Source organism: Coregonus clupeaformis, chromosome 24 (genome assembly GCF_020615455.1).
Source record: "Coregonus clupeaformis isolate EN_2021a chromosome 24, ASM2061545v1, whole genome shotgun sequence".
NCBI classification, from domain to species: Eukaryota; Metazoa; Chordata; class Actinopteri; order Salmoniformes; family Salmonidae; genus Coregonus; species Coregonus clupeaformis.
The window spans coordinates 54,400,166-54,415,488 of NC_059215.1; the positions used below are offsets into that span (position 1 = coordinate 54,400,166).

Genomic DNA, 15,323 nt, shown 5'->3' on the forward strand with positions numbered 1-15,323 from the left:
ACACTCAAGTTTTCTGTTTTTTTGTCTTATTTCTTGTTTGTTTCACAATAAAAAATAATTTGCATCTTCAAAGTGGTACCCATGCTGTGTAAATCAAATGATACAAACCCCCCAGAAAATCCATTTTAATTCCAGGTTGTAAGGCAACAAAATAGGAAAAATGCAAAGGGGGTGAATACTTCCGCGAGCCACTGTATGTTACATGTGATCACTCTGTCAGTGAGATAATCTAAATATATTTTGTCATGACTTGTTCTGATTAATGACCACCACTTTTGGGTGTTACACAAGTGCAATACTTCCATAATATCTATTCGTTACTCAATACGAGATAGGCGTTTATTACAGATGCAGACAGCCCTTACTCAGCTTCACTGTTACTACACACATTAAGTCATAGGGAGGATGAGGAGGAGGGGGTGTGGCTTGAATTAGAAGCTTTCCTCTCCACCACTCTTGCACAAGCCGGCACTGGGTGTTTTAGAAAGTGTCAGGGAGCGACAGAACAGAGAGAGAGAGAGGAGGTTAGTGACATTCACCCAGGTTTATGTGTTTAATGTAAAAAAGGAGGAAGAGAGAAGTCATCTTTGGGAGATAAACGTTACTCAGTGTGGAAAAGAAGAGGATTAAAAACAATCTCAGTCAGGTATGAATCTGATTTACGTAACCGAATAACTAGGACATTCATTTCACAATATTTAAGAACGTTGTGTGGCATGTCATGTCTTGTTTGAATTAGACAATGTCTGCTTTGTGTTGATGTACATGTGTAAGAGTACTGTAATTTTCTGGATGTTACACCAAGATTCTGCTTTCTCTACTTGCTGTGAATGTGGTTTCTCTGCTGTTTGACAGTTATAGCTACAATATATCGTAATGTGTATCTCACCCCACTGTGAAGTATGTGGTTGAGGCTGGACGATAAACGGTGAAATACACCACATTAGTACAGCTGTATAGGAAAGACATGTACAGTACCTTCTACCAGTTCAAACTGACCAGTGGATATCAGTTGAGATATACTGGGAGTGCCCTGTATCCTGATGATGATGGCAATAAACTCCAATTCCTGTTGCATGATTCAATGATGATCACATAGTGAAGGAATGGAGAAAGGGAGATGGAAAGGGTGACGAATCGTGTAAAAACAAGATGCTAGACAGCTATGTTCTACAACACATATTATTAAGATACATGAGATGTGTTACACTTTTCAAATGGAAATGCAATGAACCTAAACATAAACTATCGGCAGATATACAGATTTACTTATAAGTATACCTATCTATAGATAAGGCGGCAGGTAGCTTAGTGGTTAAGAGCGTTGTGCCAGTAACTGAAAGGTCGCTGGTTCTAATCCCCGAGCCAACTAGGTGAAAAATCTGTCGATGTGCCCTTGAGCAAGGCACTTAACCCTAATTTCTCCTGTAAATCGCTCTGGATAAGAGCGACTGCTAAATGACGTAAATGTAGATGGAGAGAAGAAATCACAGGGAACGTTTATCTTTTGAAAAATGATTGAAATTGGGAACAGTGTAAAACAGCTGTGTGAAATTGGGAACAGTGTAAAACAGCTGTGTGAAATTGAGTTTTGATGAGTGAAGTTTGGTTTTTGAAAAGGAAATAGGAAGTTAGTTGGCAGTGAAGAGGGAGAGCGAAGGAGGGAAAGTGAGGTCAAGTGACTCATGGTTAGTGAGGTCAAGTGACTCATGGTTAGTGATGTCGAGTGATTTTCCTGTAATAATCAAGAAAAAATTGCTAAAGTTAAGACGTTGTCAGCTATGATATGGTCATTATTTGAACTGGCTAGCCAGCAAACAAGCTAGAAACGAACCAAAACATTGTTTAGAAAGTTGTTTTTAGTTGCCTGGTTTGCTAGATTGACATATACTAAATTCATTTTTAAACGGATGGGTTTATTGGTGTTAAAATACACCAGTTATGCTATTTTGTACCACCAGGCTGCTGATGTCATGCAACTGTTGTTTTTGTGTTATACTTTTTCATAATGACGATGACAAGTTTGATGTCGGAGGTCAATAGAATGTTCATGATGTCACTGCGACAACTTTCTACAGACATATCGATAGACCAACTGTAAACCAGCCTTAAGCTTTAGGGCGTAACTGTATGCGCGCCAAATGGCCTACACACCAATCCCCAAATGCTTTTGGGAACGGGCAGAAAAACTTTTAATGTCGATCCACCAAGGCAAAAATTACAATGTCGGTGTTTAATCCAAAAAGAGAAAAGCTGCGAAATTGATAGTTCAAAATAAAGAGGAGGGAAGGTCAGAAAAGTAATGTTTTGGAAAGATTTGGTGAAGTGGTAAAAGAGGATGATAGCAGTGCTGGCCGGCTATGTTATGTGTGATGATTGTGAGACGCCATACAAATTTGGCAGTCACAAGAAGGGGACTTCAAATAGGCCTATGGCATGTCAAGGGGACTCTAGCCTACTGTCCAACTAGATTGAAGCATTCATTCTATCGAACCATATCATAACCGCTACACACAGCCTACATCGTTGTCACCATATTAGCTAAAGTAACGTCATAGTCAACATAGCTAATAGAACTAACGTGTTAGTAAACCCGCTACAATCATGCAGTAACGTTACAGTCAGTAAGCAGTTCAGTAAGTGGTTTAGCAGTTACACCGGTGGCAATAAATGTGTAAAACCAAAAGGGGGTGAGAACCATGAGCCTCCTAGGTTTTGTATTGAAGTCAATGAACCCAGAGGAGCTAGCTGTCCTCCGGCTACACTATGGTGCTACCCTACAGAGTGCTGTTGAGGCTACTGTAGACCTTCATTGCAATATTTTAATAAATTATTTAGTGACATTTGAATATATTTAGTATAGTTTTATCTAAAAAATTATAACTTTTTTTATATGTTTTACTATTTTTTTTAAATGAAATTCACAGAGGAGGATGGTCCTCCCCTTCCTCCTCTGAGGAGCCTCCACTGTTGAACAGGGTATGGTAGTAGGTGCCAGGCACACCGGTTTGTGTCAAGAACTGCAACGCTGCTGGGTTTTTCACACTCAACAGTTTCCCGTGTGTATCAAGAATGGTCCACCACCCTAAGGACATCCAGCCAACTTGACACAACTATGGGAAGCTTTGGAGTCAACATGGGACAGCATCCTTTTGGAATGCTTTCGACACCTTGTAGAGTCCATGCCCAGACGAATTGAGGCTGTTCTGAGGGCAAAAAGGGGGGGTACAATGTTCCTAATGGCTGGTATACTCAGTGTATAGTCGGGCGGTTGCGGATGGGTTACTAGCAATTGCGGGCAGGTGCAGGTGAACAAACAGCTGACCTGCGCACCACTAGTGTGTGCCCTCACCCCTAACACAGGAAGCACCACACCGGTCTTCCTCTTTTTAAAGATCACTAGAGGTCTCTCTATGGGAGGATTAATGACAGCATAGAAACAGAGAGACACCAATAAGACACAAATAATATTAACTACTAACTTCATGAAAGGCAATTAAAATGCAGTTCATAACCAACATTTCAGGCACCAATCCTATAGTGACTGCTTGAGCTCTGTCAATAAATGAGGGTATAAATAAAGTTTTATCATATTGTATTGTTAAATGTCAACAGAGAAGGGGGAAAGACACCAATGCTAACTGCACAAGTATAAAGGAGTTAAACTGCAGTTAAATGGTCATGGCGGTTATCAACCCCTCAGTCCTTTAGCAGTCAGTATCTAAGGAACAACAGACAACAGCAATGCAGCAAATCCATGAAGACTTATATTTTCTCTAATTTACTTGGCATGTTAACCACTCTGGATCCAACCTAAAGAGGAAGAAAGAGACGTCACCATATGGTGCTCAACAACACCAGGCCTAGGCTACGTCACCATATGGTGCTCAACAACACCAGGCCTAGGCTACGTCACCATATGGTGCTCAACAACACCAGGCCTAGGCTACGTCACCATATGGTGCTCAACAACACCAGGCCTAGGCTACGTCACCATATGGTGCTCAACAACACCAGGCCTAGGTTACGTCACCATATGGTGCTCAACAACACCAGGCCTAGGCTACGTCACCATATGGTGCTCAACAACACCAGGCCTAGGTTACGTCACCATATGGTGCTCAACAACACCAGGCCTAGGCTACGTCACCATATGGTGCTCAACAACACCAGGCCTAGGCTACGTCACCATATGGTGCTCAACAACACCAGGCCTAGGTTACGTCACCATATGGTGCTCAACAACACCAGGCCTAGGCTACGTCACCATATGGTGCTCAACAACACCAGGCCTAGGCTACGTCACCATATGGTGCTCAACAACACCAGGCCTAGGCTACGTCACCATATGGTGCTCAACAACACCAGGCCTAGGCTACGTCACCATATGGTGCTCAACAACACCAGGCCTAGGTTACGTCACCATATGGTGCTCAACAACACCAGGCCTAGGCTACGTCACCATATGGTGCTCAACAACACCAGGCCTAGGTTACGTCACCATATGGTGCTCAACAACACCAGGCCTAGGCTACGTCACCATATGGTGCTCAACAACACCAGGCCTAGGCTACGTCACCATATGGTGCTCAACAACACCAGGCCTAGGCTACGTCACCATATGGTGCTCAACAACACCAGGCCTAGGCTACGTCACCATATGGTGCTCAACAACACCAGGCCTAGGCTACGTCACCATATGGTGCTCAACAACACCAGGCCTAGGCTACGTCACCATATGGTGCTCAACAACACCAGGCCTAGGCTACGTCACCATATGGTGCTCAACAACACCAGGCCTAGGTTACGTCACCATATGGTGCTCAACAACACCAGGCCTAGGCTACGTCACCATATGGTGCTCAACAACACCAGGCCTAGGCTACGTCACCATATGGTGCTCAACAACACCAGGCCTAGGTTACGTCACCATATGGTGCTCAACAACACCAGGCCTAGGCTACGTCACCATATGGTGCTCAACAACACCAGGCCTAGGCTACGTCACCATATGGTGCTCAACAACACCAGGCCTAGGCTACGTCACCATATGGTGCTCAACAACACCAGGCCTAGGCTACGTCACCATATGGTGCTCAACAACACCAGGCCTAGGCTACGTCACCATATGGTGCTCAACAACACCAGGCCTAGGTTACGTCACCATATGGTGCTCAACAACACCAGGCCTAGGCTACGTCACCATATGGTGCTCAACAACACCAGGCCTAGGCTACGTCACCATATGGTGCTCAACAACACCAGGCCTAGGCTACGTCACCATATGGTGCTCAACAACACCAGGCCTAGGCTACGTCACCATATGGTGCTCAACAACACCAGGCCTAGGTTACGTCACCATATGGTGCTCAACAACACCAGGCCTAGGCTACGTCACCATATGGTGCTCAACAACACCAGGCCTAGGCTACGTCACCATATGGTGCTCAACAACACCAGGCCTAGGCTACGTCACCATATGGTGCTCAACAACACCAGGCCTAGGCTACGTCACCATATGGTGCTCAACAACACCAGGCCTAGGTTACGTCACCATATGGTGCTCAACAACACCAGGCCTAGGCTACGTCACCATATGGTGCTCAACAACACCAGGCCTAGGTTACGTCACCATATGGTGCTCAACAACACCAGGCCTAGGCTACGTCCACCATATGGTGCTCAACAACACCAGGCCTAGGCTACGTCACCATATGGTGCTCAACAACACCAGGCCTAGGCTACGTCACCATATGGTGCTCAACAACACCAGGCCTAGGCTACGTCACCATATGGTGCTCAACAACACCAGGCCTAGGCTACGTCACCATATGGTGCTCAACAACACCAGGCCTAGGCTACGTCACCAATGGTGCTCAACAACACCAGGCCTAGGCTACGTCACCATATGGTGCTCAACAACACCAGGCCTAGGTTACGTCACCATATGGTGCTCAACAACACCAGGCCTAGGCTACGTCACCATATGGTGCTCAACAACACCAGGCCTAGGCTACGTCACCATATGGTGCTCAACAACACCAGGCCTAGGTTACGTCACCATATGGTGCTCAACAACACCAGGCCTAGGCTACGTCACCATATGGTGCTCAACAACACCAGGCCTAGGCTACGTCACCATATGGTGCTCAACATCACCAGGCCTAGGCTACGTCACCATGTGGTGCTCAACAACACCAGGCCTAGGCTACGTCACCATATGGTGCTCAACAACACCAGGCCTAGGCTACGTCACCATATGGTGCTCAACAACACCAGGCCTAGGTTACGTCACCATATGGTGCTCAACAACACCAGGCCTAGGCTACGTCACCATATGGTGCTCAACAACACCAGGCCTAGGCTACGTCACCATATGGTGCTCAACAACACCAGGCCTAGGCTACGTCACCATATGGTGCTCAACAACACCAGGCCTAGGTTACATCACCATATGGTGCTCAACAACACCAGGCCTAGGTTACGTCACCATATGGTGCTCAACAACACCAGGCCTAGGCTACGTCACCATATGGTGCTCAACAACACCAGGCCTAGGCTATTGAAGCAAAAGCAATACTGACTGGCTAACTCAGTCATAACAAGTATGTAATATATTCAAACTTCTGATTTAAGTCAATTTTAGTTTCTATAAATCAATATAATCTACAAAACATGTAAACTACCATTTTAAGGATTGTGTGAGCTGTTGTCTGTCAGTACTGTTGCATCTCCCCCACCACATACATAAGTTACATACTGTCACACAAAGTTACTCACTCCATTAGTGAACCAACCTGTAACGTGGAACACAAACGTTCCCTCTGTGAGGTGCTGCTGTGTGCCTTGTGTTGGTGGTAACAGTAATATTTATAAGGCAACTGAAATGTTGCTGCTGCTATTTCTGCCATGGTACAGGCATGTAGCAGCACGAGCAGAGTGGTGTGTTACATGCCAGCTGGCTTTCTACACAGCTATCTATTCAGAGGCAGCAGAGGCAGGCTGGGTTGAACTAGGAGATGTGTTACAGTAAAACAGTACTGTTTTCAGTCTAACTCTGGATCACAGACTGTATCTGATACTATGGATAGGAGTGGAGTAGTGAATGGAGGGAAAGTGTCACAGAGCGGGGGGAAGTAGTGAGTGTCACAGAGCGAGGGGAAGTAGTGAGTGTCACAGAGCGGGGGGAGGTAGTGAGTGTCACAGAGCGGGGGGAAGTAGTGAGTGTCACAGAGCGGGGGGAAGTAGTGAGTGTCACAGAGCGAGGGGAAGTAGTGAGTGTCACAGAGCGGGGGGAGGTAGTGAGTGTCACAGAGCGGGGGGAAGTAGTGAGTGTCACAGAGCGGGGGAAGTAGTGAGTGTCACAGAGCGGGGGGAAGTAGTGAGTGTCACAGAGCGGGGGGGAAGTAGTGAGTGTCACGGAGCGGGGGAAGTAGTGAGTGTCACAGAGCGGGGGAAGTAGTGGAGTGTCACAGAGCCGGGGGAAGTAGTGAGTGTCACAGAGCAGGGGGAAGTAGTGAGTGTCACAGAGCGGGGGAAGTAGTGAGTGTCACAGAGCGGGGGAAGTAGTGAGTGTCATAGAGCGGGGGAAGTAGTGAGTGTCACAGAGCGGGGGAAGTAGTGAGTGTCATAGAGCGGGGGAAGTAGTGAGTGTCACAGAGCGGGGGGAAGTAGTGAGTGTCACAGAGCGGGGGGAAGTAGTGAGTGTCATAGAGCGGGGGGAAGTAGTGAGTGTCACAGAGCGGGGGGAAGTAGTGAGTGTCACAGAGCGGGGGGAAGTAGTGAGTGTCACAGAGCGGGGGGAAGTAGTGAGTGTCATAGAGCGGGGGGAAGTAGTGAGTGTCATAGAGCGTTGTTGACAAAAGTCGTTGGAGGGACCAGGAAGTGTAGCATACAGTACATGACAGATTGGTTTTCAAGTGTTTAGAAATCAATTGAGCTTTGACCTGGATGTAGGGTCATTAACTTCACACACTTAGACTATACTCCAATAAGCATGGGTAGAGTGAGTAAGGATTCACTTAGACCAGGGGTGTCAAACTCATTCCATGGAGGGCCTAGTGTCTGCAGGTTTTAGTTTTTTCTTTTTAATTAAGCCCTAGAAAACCAGGTGTGGGGAGTTCCTTACTAATTAGTGATCTTAATTAATCAATCAAGTACAAGGGAGGAGCGAAAACCCGCAGACACTCGGCCCTCCATGGAATGAGTTTGACACCTGTGACTTAGACCAAGGGTCTCCAACCTTTTCTAGCATGAGAGCTACTTTTAAGAGCTACAAGCTAATTTTGTTTTCTTCTAGTTTTCAAATAGGCACATTCTTCCCTTCTCCACTCCCCTGCAACTCTTCCCCAGGTCCTTAGTGTACAAGAGAAAGTAGTGCACTATGTTGTCAACTCTTCCCCAGGTCCTTAGTGTACAAGAGAAAGTAGTGCACTATGTTGTCAACTCTTCCCCAGGTCCTTAGTGTACAAGAGAAAGTAGTGCACTATGTTGTCAACTCTTCCCCAGGTCCTTAGTGTACAAGAGAAAGTAGTGCACTATGTTTTCTGTCAAAATACCTGGTAAAATAATGGTTAATAAATCTGTGATTTTCCCCCCAAATTCTGTTTGATATTTTCCCAAATTATGTTCTCACTTATTACAATTGTTCATAGAGAAACAAGGAAATTGGATGTTCTGAGTCCATGTCAATTCTTTAGTGTAATTCCCCTTTAATTGCGCATCTGGCCCTTTAATTGCGCATCTAGTGAGTGAGGAATGTACCTTCTAATGTGCAGGTCTAGCGATAGTACTCTACTGGTGCTGCTCATTTCATGGCAAAGTTTGCAAATAATAGATACGAATTATATACTTCCTCATGATATACTTCTGCCAGGTAAGACTACTTTACAGTTAACATTTAATTGAGAAGGTTTTGGGGAAAATATTTCTGTCAACCCACAAGACTGTTATCACATCAAATGGCTACACATGGAGTGATAAACAAACGCGCGCACCACACAGACAGACAGGGGTAGTATTGCTGGAAATTAATGGGCAGATATTGTGCTAGGTTTGGCTTTTTAAGCTAATAGTTGCTAACCAGCGGTGGGATAATGTCAAAGTTGTTGTGTTGATTAGATAGTAGCTGGGAGTTTACGGTATCTGATAGTTGTGTGATTTGTGTATGACAGTTTGTGGTGGAACACGTGAAAATTGCATGAGCTACTCATGTGGGCTGCGGGCTCGCGATCGACCTGTTGGAGACCCCTGATTTAGACTATACACTGTAAAATAAAAATAAAGATTGGTTGATTCAATTGACAAAAGTTTGTTCCCAGGCTGCCTTAAAATGTAATGTCAAATCCAATCCGGATTTCGTGTGGTTAATTTCATCTAAAGTTACTTCAAACTAGTAAAGTAAGTGGAACATAATGGAAATCAATGGGCTTAAACTGATTGTTTTAATTGTGCTAACAAAGATACTCAAGTTGTTTTGACAAGTTTTTAAGTGGAGAGGACATGTATTTTCAAAAAAACTAAACTATTTATTGTTTCAATTTAACAAAGTTTGTTACCAGGCGCCCTTAATGTTAAGTTGTCAACTTCCTATACAGTTGAAACAACTACTTTGAAAATTATACAATTCAGAACTGACTAAGTTTTTGAAATAATATAATAGAGATTTAAGTAGGAAACATTATGCTCCCATCTGTCTCTTGCTCTTGTGTGAGCTTTATCGGCCGTTTCAAAACCGGCAGCACACTCAGTAATTTTAACCCACTAACAGACCACTTTAGCTCAAATGACATTCTCAGTCACGGTTACATGTGGTTGTTTATCGCCGTTAGTTAAATGCACTAACTAAAGTCTCTCTGGATAAAAGTGTCTGACCTAAATGTAAAAATTAACTGTTGCAAATGCTGAGTATTATTCTAATGAGTAAACACATCGTTTTTTGCTTACTCAATTTGAATTAATGCCTTTTGACATTTGGAGTGAGTTGAAGTCAACTCAACAAATGTAGCAAATTTAGTTGACTTGGCTAGATAAAACAAGTAATTTTGACAAATATATATATATATATATATATATATATATATATATATATATATATATATACAGTGTACTCCAATAAGCATGGGTACAGTGAGTAAGGATTTTGTCAGGAACTAGGTGATAAGCTGCAGTAACGTTTCAGATCAAACTATTGTAGAAAACCTTGTGGAATGATTGATATCTCTTCTTTGCAACAGAGTTTCACCCTGTCGGAGCAACAATGACATCACATGTGAAGCTGAGAAAAGAGAGAGCTGGAGTTGTGGACTATGAAACACAAATCAAAGGTAGGGGAAGTCCTTGTTGTTGTTGTTTACCCTCTAATAATACTTTACTGCACAGCTCATCTTTCATGTTGTTCCCCTTCTCACCGCCCACTGGGTCGTACAACATAGTTGTAGTTCAACGCATGTTCATTAATCACATCCCACTGGGCACAAACTGGTTGAATCAATGTTGTTTCAACGTAATTTCTCAACGTATTGTGACGTGGAATCTACATGGAAAATACATCGGATTTGTAAAAAGTTATCAACGTTAACTGTTGTTTTGAGGGTGAAATTTGAACCACAGAATTATGTCATCATGGTAACCAAATTTACAGTGCATTTGGAAAGTATTCAGACCCCTTCTCCACATTTTAAGTTACAGCCTTATTCTAAAATGGATAAAAGTATTTTTTTCCCCTCATCAATCTACACACAATACCCCATAATGACAAAGCAAAACGTTTTTTAGAAATTTTTGCAAATGTATATAAGAAATAATTAAAAAATCCTTTATTCACATAAGTATTCAGACCCTTTGCTATGAGACTCGAAATTGAGCTCAGGTGCATTCTGTTTCCATTGATCATCCTTGAGATGTTTCTACAACTTGATTGGAGTCCACCTGTGGTAAATTAAATTGATTGGACATGATAGGACAACGACCCTAAGCACACAGCCAAGACAACACAGGAGTGGCTTCAGGACAAGTCTCTGAATGTCCTTGAGTGGCCTAGCCAAAGCCCGGACCTGAACCTGATCGAACATCTCTGAAGAGACCTGAAAATAGCTGTGCGGCGACGCTCCCCACTCCACCTGACAGAGCTTGAGAGGTTCTGCAGAGAAGAATGGGAGAAACTCCCCAAATACAGGTGTGCCGAGCTTGTAGCGTCATACCCAAGAAGACTTGAGGCTGTAAGCGCTGCCTAAGGTGCTTCAACAAGGTACTGAGAAAAGTGTCTGAATACTTATGTAAATGTCATATTTCAGTTTTTTATTTTTAATACATTTGCAAACATTTCTATAAACTGGTTTTTGCTTTGTCATTATGAGGGGAAAAAAACAACTTAATCAATTTTATAATAAGGCTGTCACGTAACAAAATGTGGAAAAAGTCAAGGGGTCTGAATACTTTCCGAATGCACTGTATATCGACTATCAGAAAAAAATTATAGGCTGGGCAGCACCCCCTACTGGAGAGTTGATCTATCTACAGCTATTAATTTGGTTTCCATCCAGGATTTTAAAAGCCCAACCCTGCTTAGTTTTAATATTTGTCACTGACTATTATCAATGTGCTATCGTGAGAATTACTTGAGAGATCTCTTAATTATTAATAACTAAATAGATTCACTGTTATCAAAGTCCTAAGGTTAGGTTTAACAGCGCAAATGAAATGTAACCATACTAATTACAGTTTGTCTACAAATTAATAATTGATATGTTGGATTCACGTCTCCATCTCAACCAAAAATCTAAGTTAAAGAATAGGTCTACATCAAATCAAACTGTATTTAAAGTGTATTTTAAGTTTGATTTAATTTAGTCCAACTTAAAATGCACTTTAAATACAGTTTTTGATTTAGTCTATTCTTTCACTTTGATTATTGGTTGAGATGGAGACGTGAATCCAACATACACTATATATACAAAAGTATGTGGACACCCCTTCAAATTAGTGGATTCGGCTATTTCAGCCACACCCGTTGCTGACAGGTGTATAAAATCGAGCACACAGCCATGCGATCTCCATAGACAAACATTAGCAGTAGAATGGCCTTACTGAAGAGCTCAGTGACTTTTAAAGTGGCACCATCATAGGATGCCACCTTCCAACAAGTCAGTTCGTCAAATTTCTGCCCTGCTAGAGCTGCCCCGGTCAACTGTAAGTGCTGTTATTGTGAAGTGGAAACGTCTAGGAGCAACAACGGCTCAGCCGCGAAGTGGTAGGCCACACAAACTCACAGAACGGGACCGCTGAGTGCTGAAGCGCGTAGCACGTACAGTGAGGGGAAAAAAGTATTTGATCCCCTGCTGATTTTGTACGTTTGCCCACTGACAAAGACATGATCAGTCTATAATTTTAATGGTAGGTTTATTTGAACAGTGAGAGACAGAATAACAATAAAAAAAAATCAGAAATGCACGTCAAAAATGTTATAAATTGATTTGCATTTTAATGAGGGAAATAAGTATTTGACCCCTCTGCAAAACATGACATAGTAGTTGGTGGCAAAACCCTTGTTGGCAATCAGAGTTCAGACGTTTCTTGTAGTTGGCCACCAGGTTTGCACACATCTCAGGAGGGATTTTGTCCCACTCCTCTTTGCAGATCTTCTCCAAGTCATTAAGGTTTCGAGCCATTCCTTTGTTGCCTTGGCCGTGTGTTTTGGGTCATTGTCATGCTGGAATACCCATCCACAACCCATTTTCAATGCCCTGGCTGAGGGAAGGAGGTTCTCACCCAAGATTTGACGGTACATGGCCCCGTCCATCGTCCCTTTGATGCGGTGAAGTTGTCCTGTCCCCTTAGCAGAAAAACACCCCCAAAGCATAATGTTTCCACCTCCATGTTTGATGGTGTTCTTGGGGTCATAGGCAGCATTCCTCCTCCTCCAAACACGGCGAGTTGAGTTGATGCCTAAGAGCTCGATTTTGGTCTCATCTGACCACAACACTTTCACCCAGTTCTCCTCTGAATCGTTCAGATGTTCATTGGCAAACTTCAGACGGGCCTGTATATGTGCTTTCTTGAGCAGGGGGACCTTGCGGGCGCTGCAGGATTTCAGTCCTTCATGGCGTAGTGTGTTACCAATTGTTTTCTTGGTGACTATGGTCCCAGCTGCCTTGAGATCATTGACAAGATCCTCCCGTGTAGTTCTGGGCTGATTCCTCACCGTTCTTATGATCATTGCAACTCCACGAGGTGAGATCTTGCATGGAGCCCCAGGCAGAGGGAGATTGACAGTTATTTTGTGTTTCTTCCATTTGCGAATAATCGCACCAACTGTTGTCACCTTCTCACCAAGCTGCTTGGCGATGGTCTTGTAGCCCATTCCAGCCTTGTGTAGGTCTACAATCTTGACCCTGACATCCTTGGAGAGCTCTTTGGTCTTGGCCCCTTAGTTCCAGTGAAGGGAAATCTTAACTACAGCATACAATGACATTCTAGATGATTCTGTGCTTCCAACTTTGTAGCATTGTCAACCAAACAAATTCAATATTACTTTTGTAATACAGTAATAAATAGCATCTTTCACTGAGTGTACAAAACATTAAGAACACCTGCTCTTTTCATGACAGACTGACCTTGTAAATCCAGGTGAAAGCTGTGATCCGTTATTGATGTCACCTGTTAAATCCACTTCAATGTGCAGCTGTAGGAGAGAAGACAGGTTAAAGAAGGATTATTAAGCAATGAGACAATTAAAACATGGATTGTGTATGTGTGCCATTCAGAGGGTGAATGGGCAAGACAAAATACACTGCTCAAAAAGGGAACACTTAAACAACACAATGTAACTCCAAGTCAATCACACTTCTGTGAAATCAAACTGTCCACTTAGGAAGCAACACTGATTGACAATAAATGTCACATGCTGTTGTGCAAATGGAATAGACAACAGGTGGAAATTATAGGCAATTAGCAAGACACCCCCAATAAAGGACTGGTTCTGCAGGTGGTGACCACAGACCACTTCTCAGTTCCTATGCTTCCTGGCTGATGTTTTGGTCACTTTTGAATGCTGGCGGTGCTTTCACTCTAGTGGTAGCATGAGACGGAGTCTACAACCCACACAAATGGCTCAGGTAGTGCAGCTCATCCAGGATGGCACATCAATGCCAGCTGTGGCAAGAAGGTTTGCTGTGTCTGTCAGCGTAGTGTCCAGAGCATGGAGGCGCTACCAGGAGACAGGCCAGTACATCAGGAGACGTGGAGGAGGCCGTAGGAGGGCAACAACCCAGCAGCAGGACTGCTACCTCCGCCTTTGTGCAAGGAGGAGCACTGCCAGAGCCTTGCAAAATGACCTCCAGCAGGCCACAAATGTGCATGTGTCTGCTCAAACGGTCAGAAACAGACTCCATGAGGGTGGTATGAGGGCCGGCGTCCACAGGTGGGGGTTGTGCTTACAGCCCAACACCGTGCAGGACGTTTGGCATTTGCCAGAGAACACCAAGATTGGCAAATTCGCCACTGGCGCCCTGTGCTCTTCACAGATGAAAGCAGGTTCACACTGAGCACGTGACAGACGTGACAGAGTCTGGAGACGCCGTGGAGAACGTTCTGCTGCCTGCAACATCCTCCAGCATGACCGGTTTGGCGGTGGGTCAGTCATGGTGTGGGGTGGCATTTCTTTGGGGGGCCGCACAGCCCTCCATGTGCTCGCCAGAGGTAGCCTGACTGCCATTAGGTACCGAGATGAGATCCTCAGAGCCCTTGTGAGACCATATGCTGGTGCGGTTGGCCCTGGGTTCCTCCTAATGCAAGACAATGCTAGACCTCATGTGGCTGGAGTGTGTCAGCAGTTCCTGCAAGAGGAAGGCATTGATGCTATGGACCGCCCGTTCCCCAGACCTGAATCCAATTGAGCACATCTGGGACATCATGTCTCGCTCCATCCACCAACGCCACGTTGCACCACAGACTGTCCAGGAGTTGGCGGATGCTTTAGTCCAGGTCTGGGAGGAGATCCCTCAGGAGACCATCCGCCACCTCATCAGGAGCATGCCCAGGCGTTGTAGGGAGGTCATACAGGCACGTGGAGGCCACACACACTACTGAGCCTCATTTTGACTTGTTTTAAGGACATTACATCAAAGTTGGATCAGCCTGTCGTGTGGTTTTCCACTTTAATTTTGAGGGTGACTCCAAATCCAGACCTCCATGGGTTGATCAATTTGATTTCCATTGATAATTTTTGTGTGATTTTTGTTGTCAGCACATTCAACTATGTAAAGAAACAAGTATTTAATAAGATTATTTCATTCATTCAGATCTAGGATGTGTTATTTTAGTGT

At 44.2% G+C, this 15,323-nt stretch overlaps 1 protein-coding gene across 2 annotated transcripts in view; it reads left to right on the top strand.

Annotated features, from left to right (window-relative positions):
- The first annotated feature begins 446 nt into the window (after positions 1-446).
- The window catches only part of LOC121537869 (SLIT-ROBO Rho GTPase-activating protein 3), a 29,865-nt gene continuing 14,988 nt past the window's right edge, over positions 447-15,323 (top strand). The window contains exons 1-2 of one of the 2 annotated variants that reach the window (XM_041845494.2): positions 447-646; positions 10,236-10,325. In XM_041845494.2, coding sequence (XP_041701428.2) covers positions 10,259-10,325 — 67 coding nt within the window. In that variant the 5' untranslated portion in view covers positions 447-646; positions 10,236-10,258. Of the gene's footprint in view, positions 647-8,771; positions 8,876-10,235; positions 10,326-15,323 lie in introns of those variants that run through there. The other variant, XM_041845493.2, reaches the window with a different exon arrangement.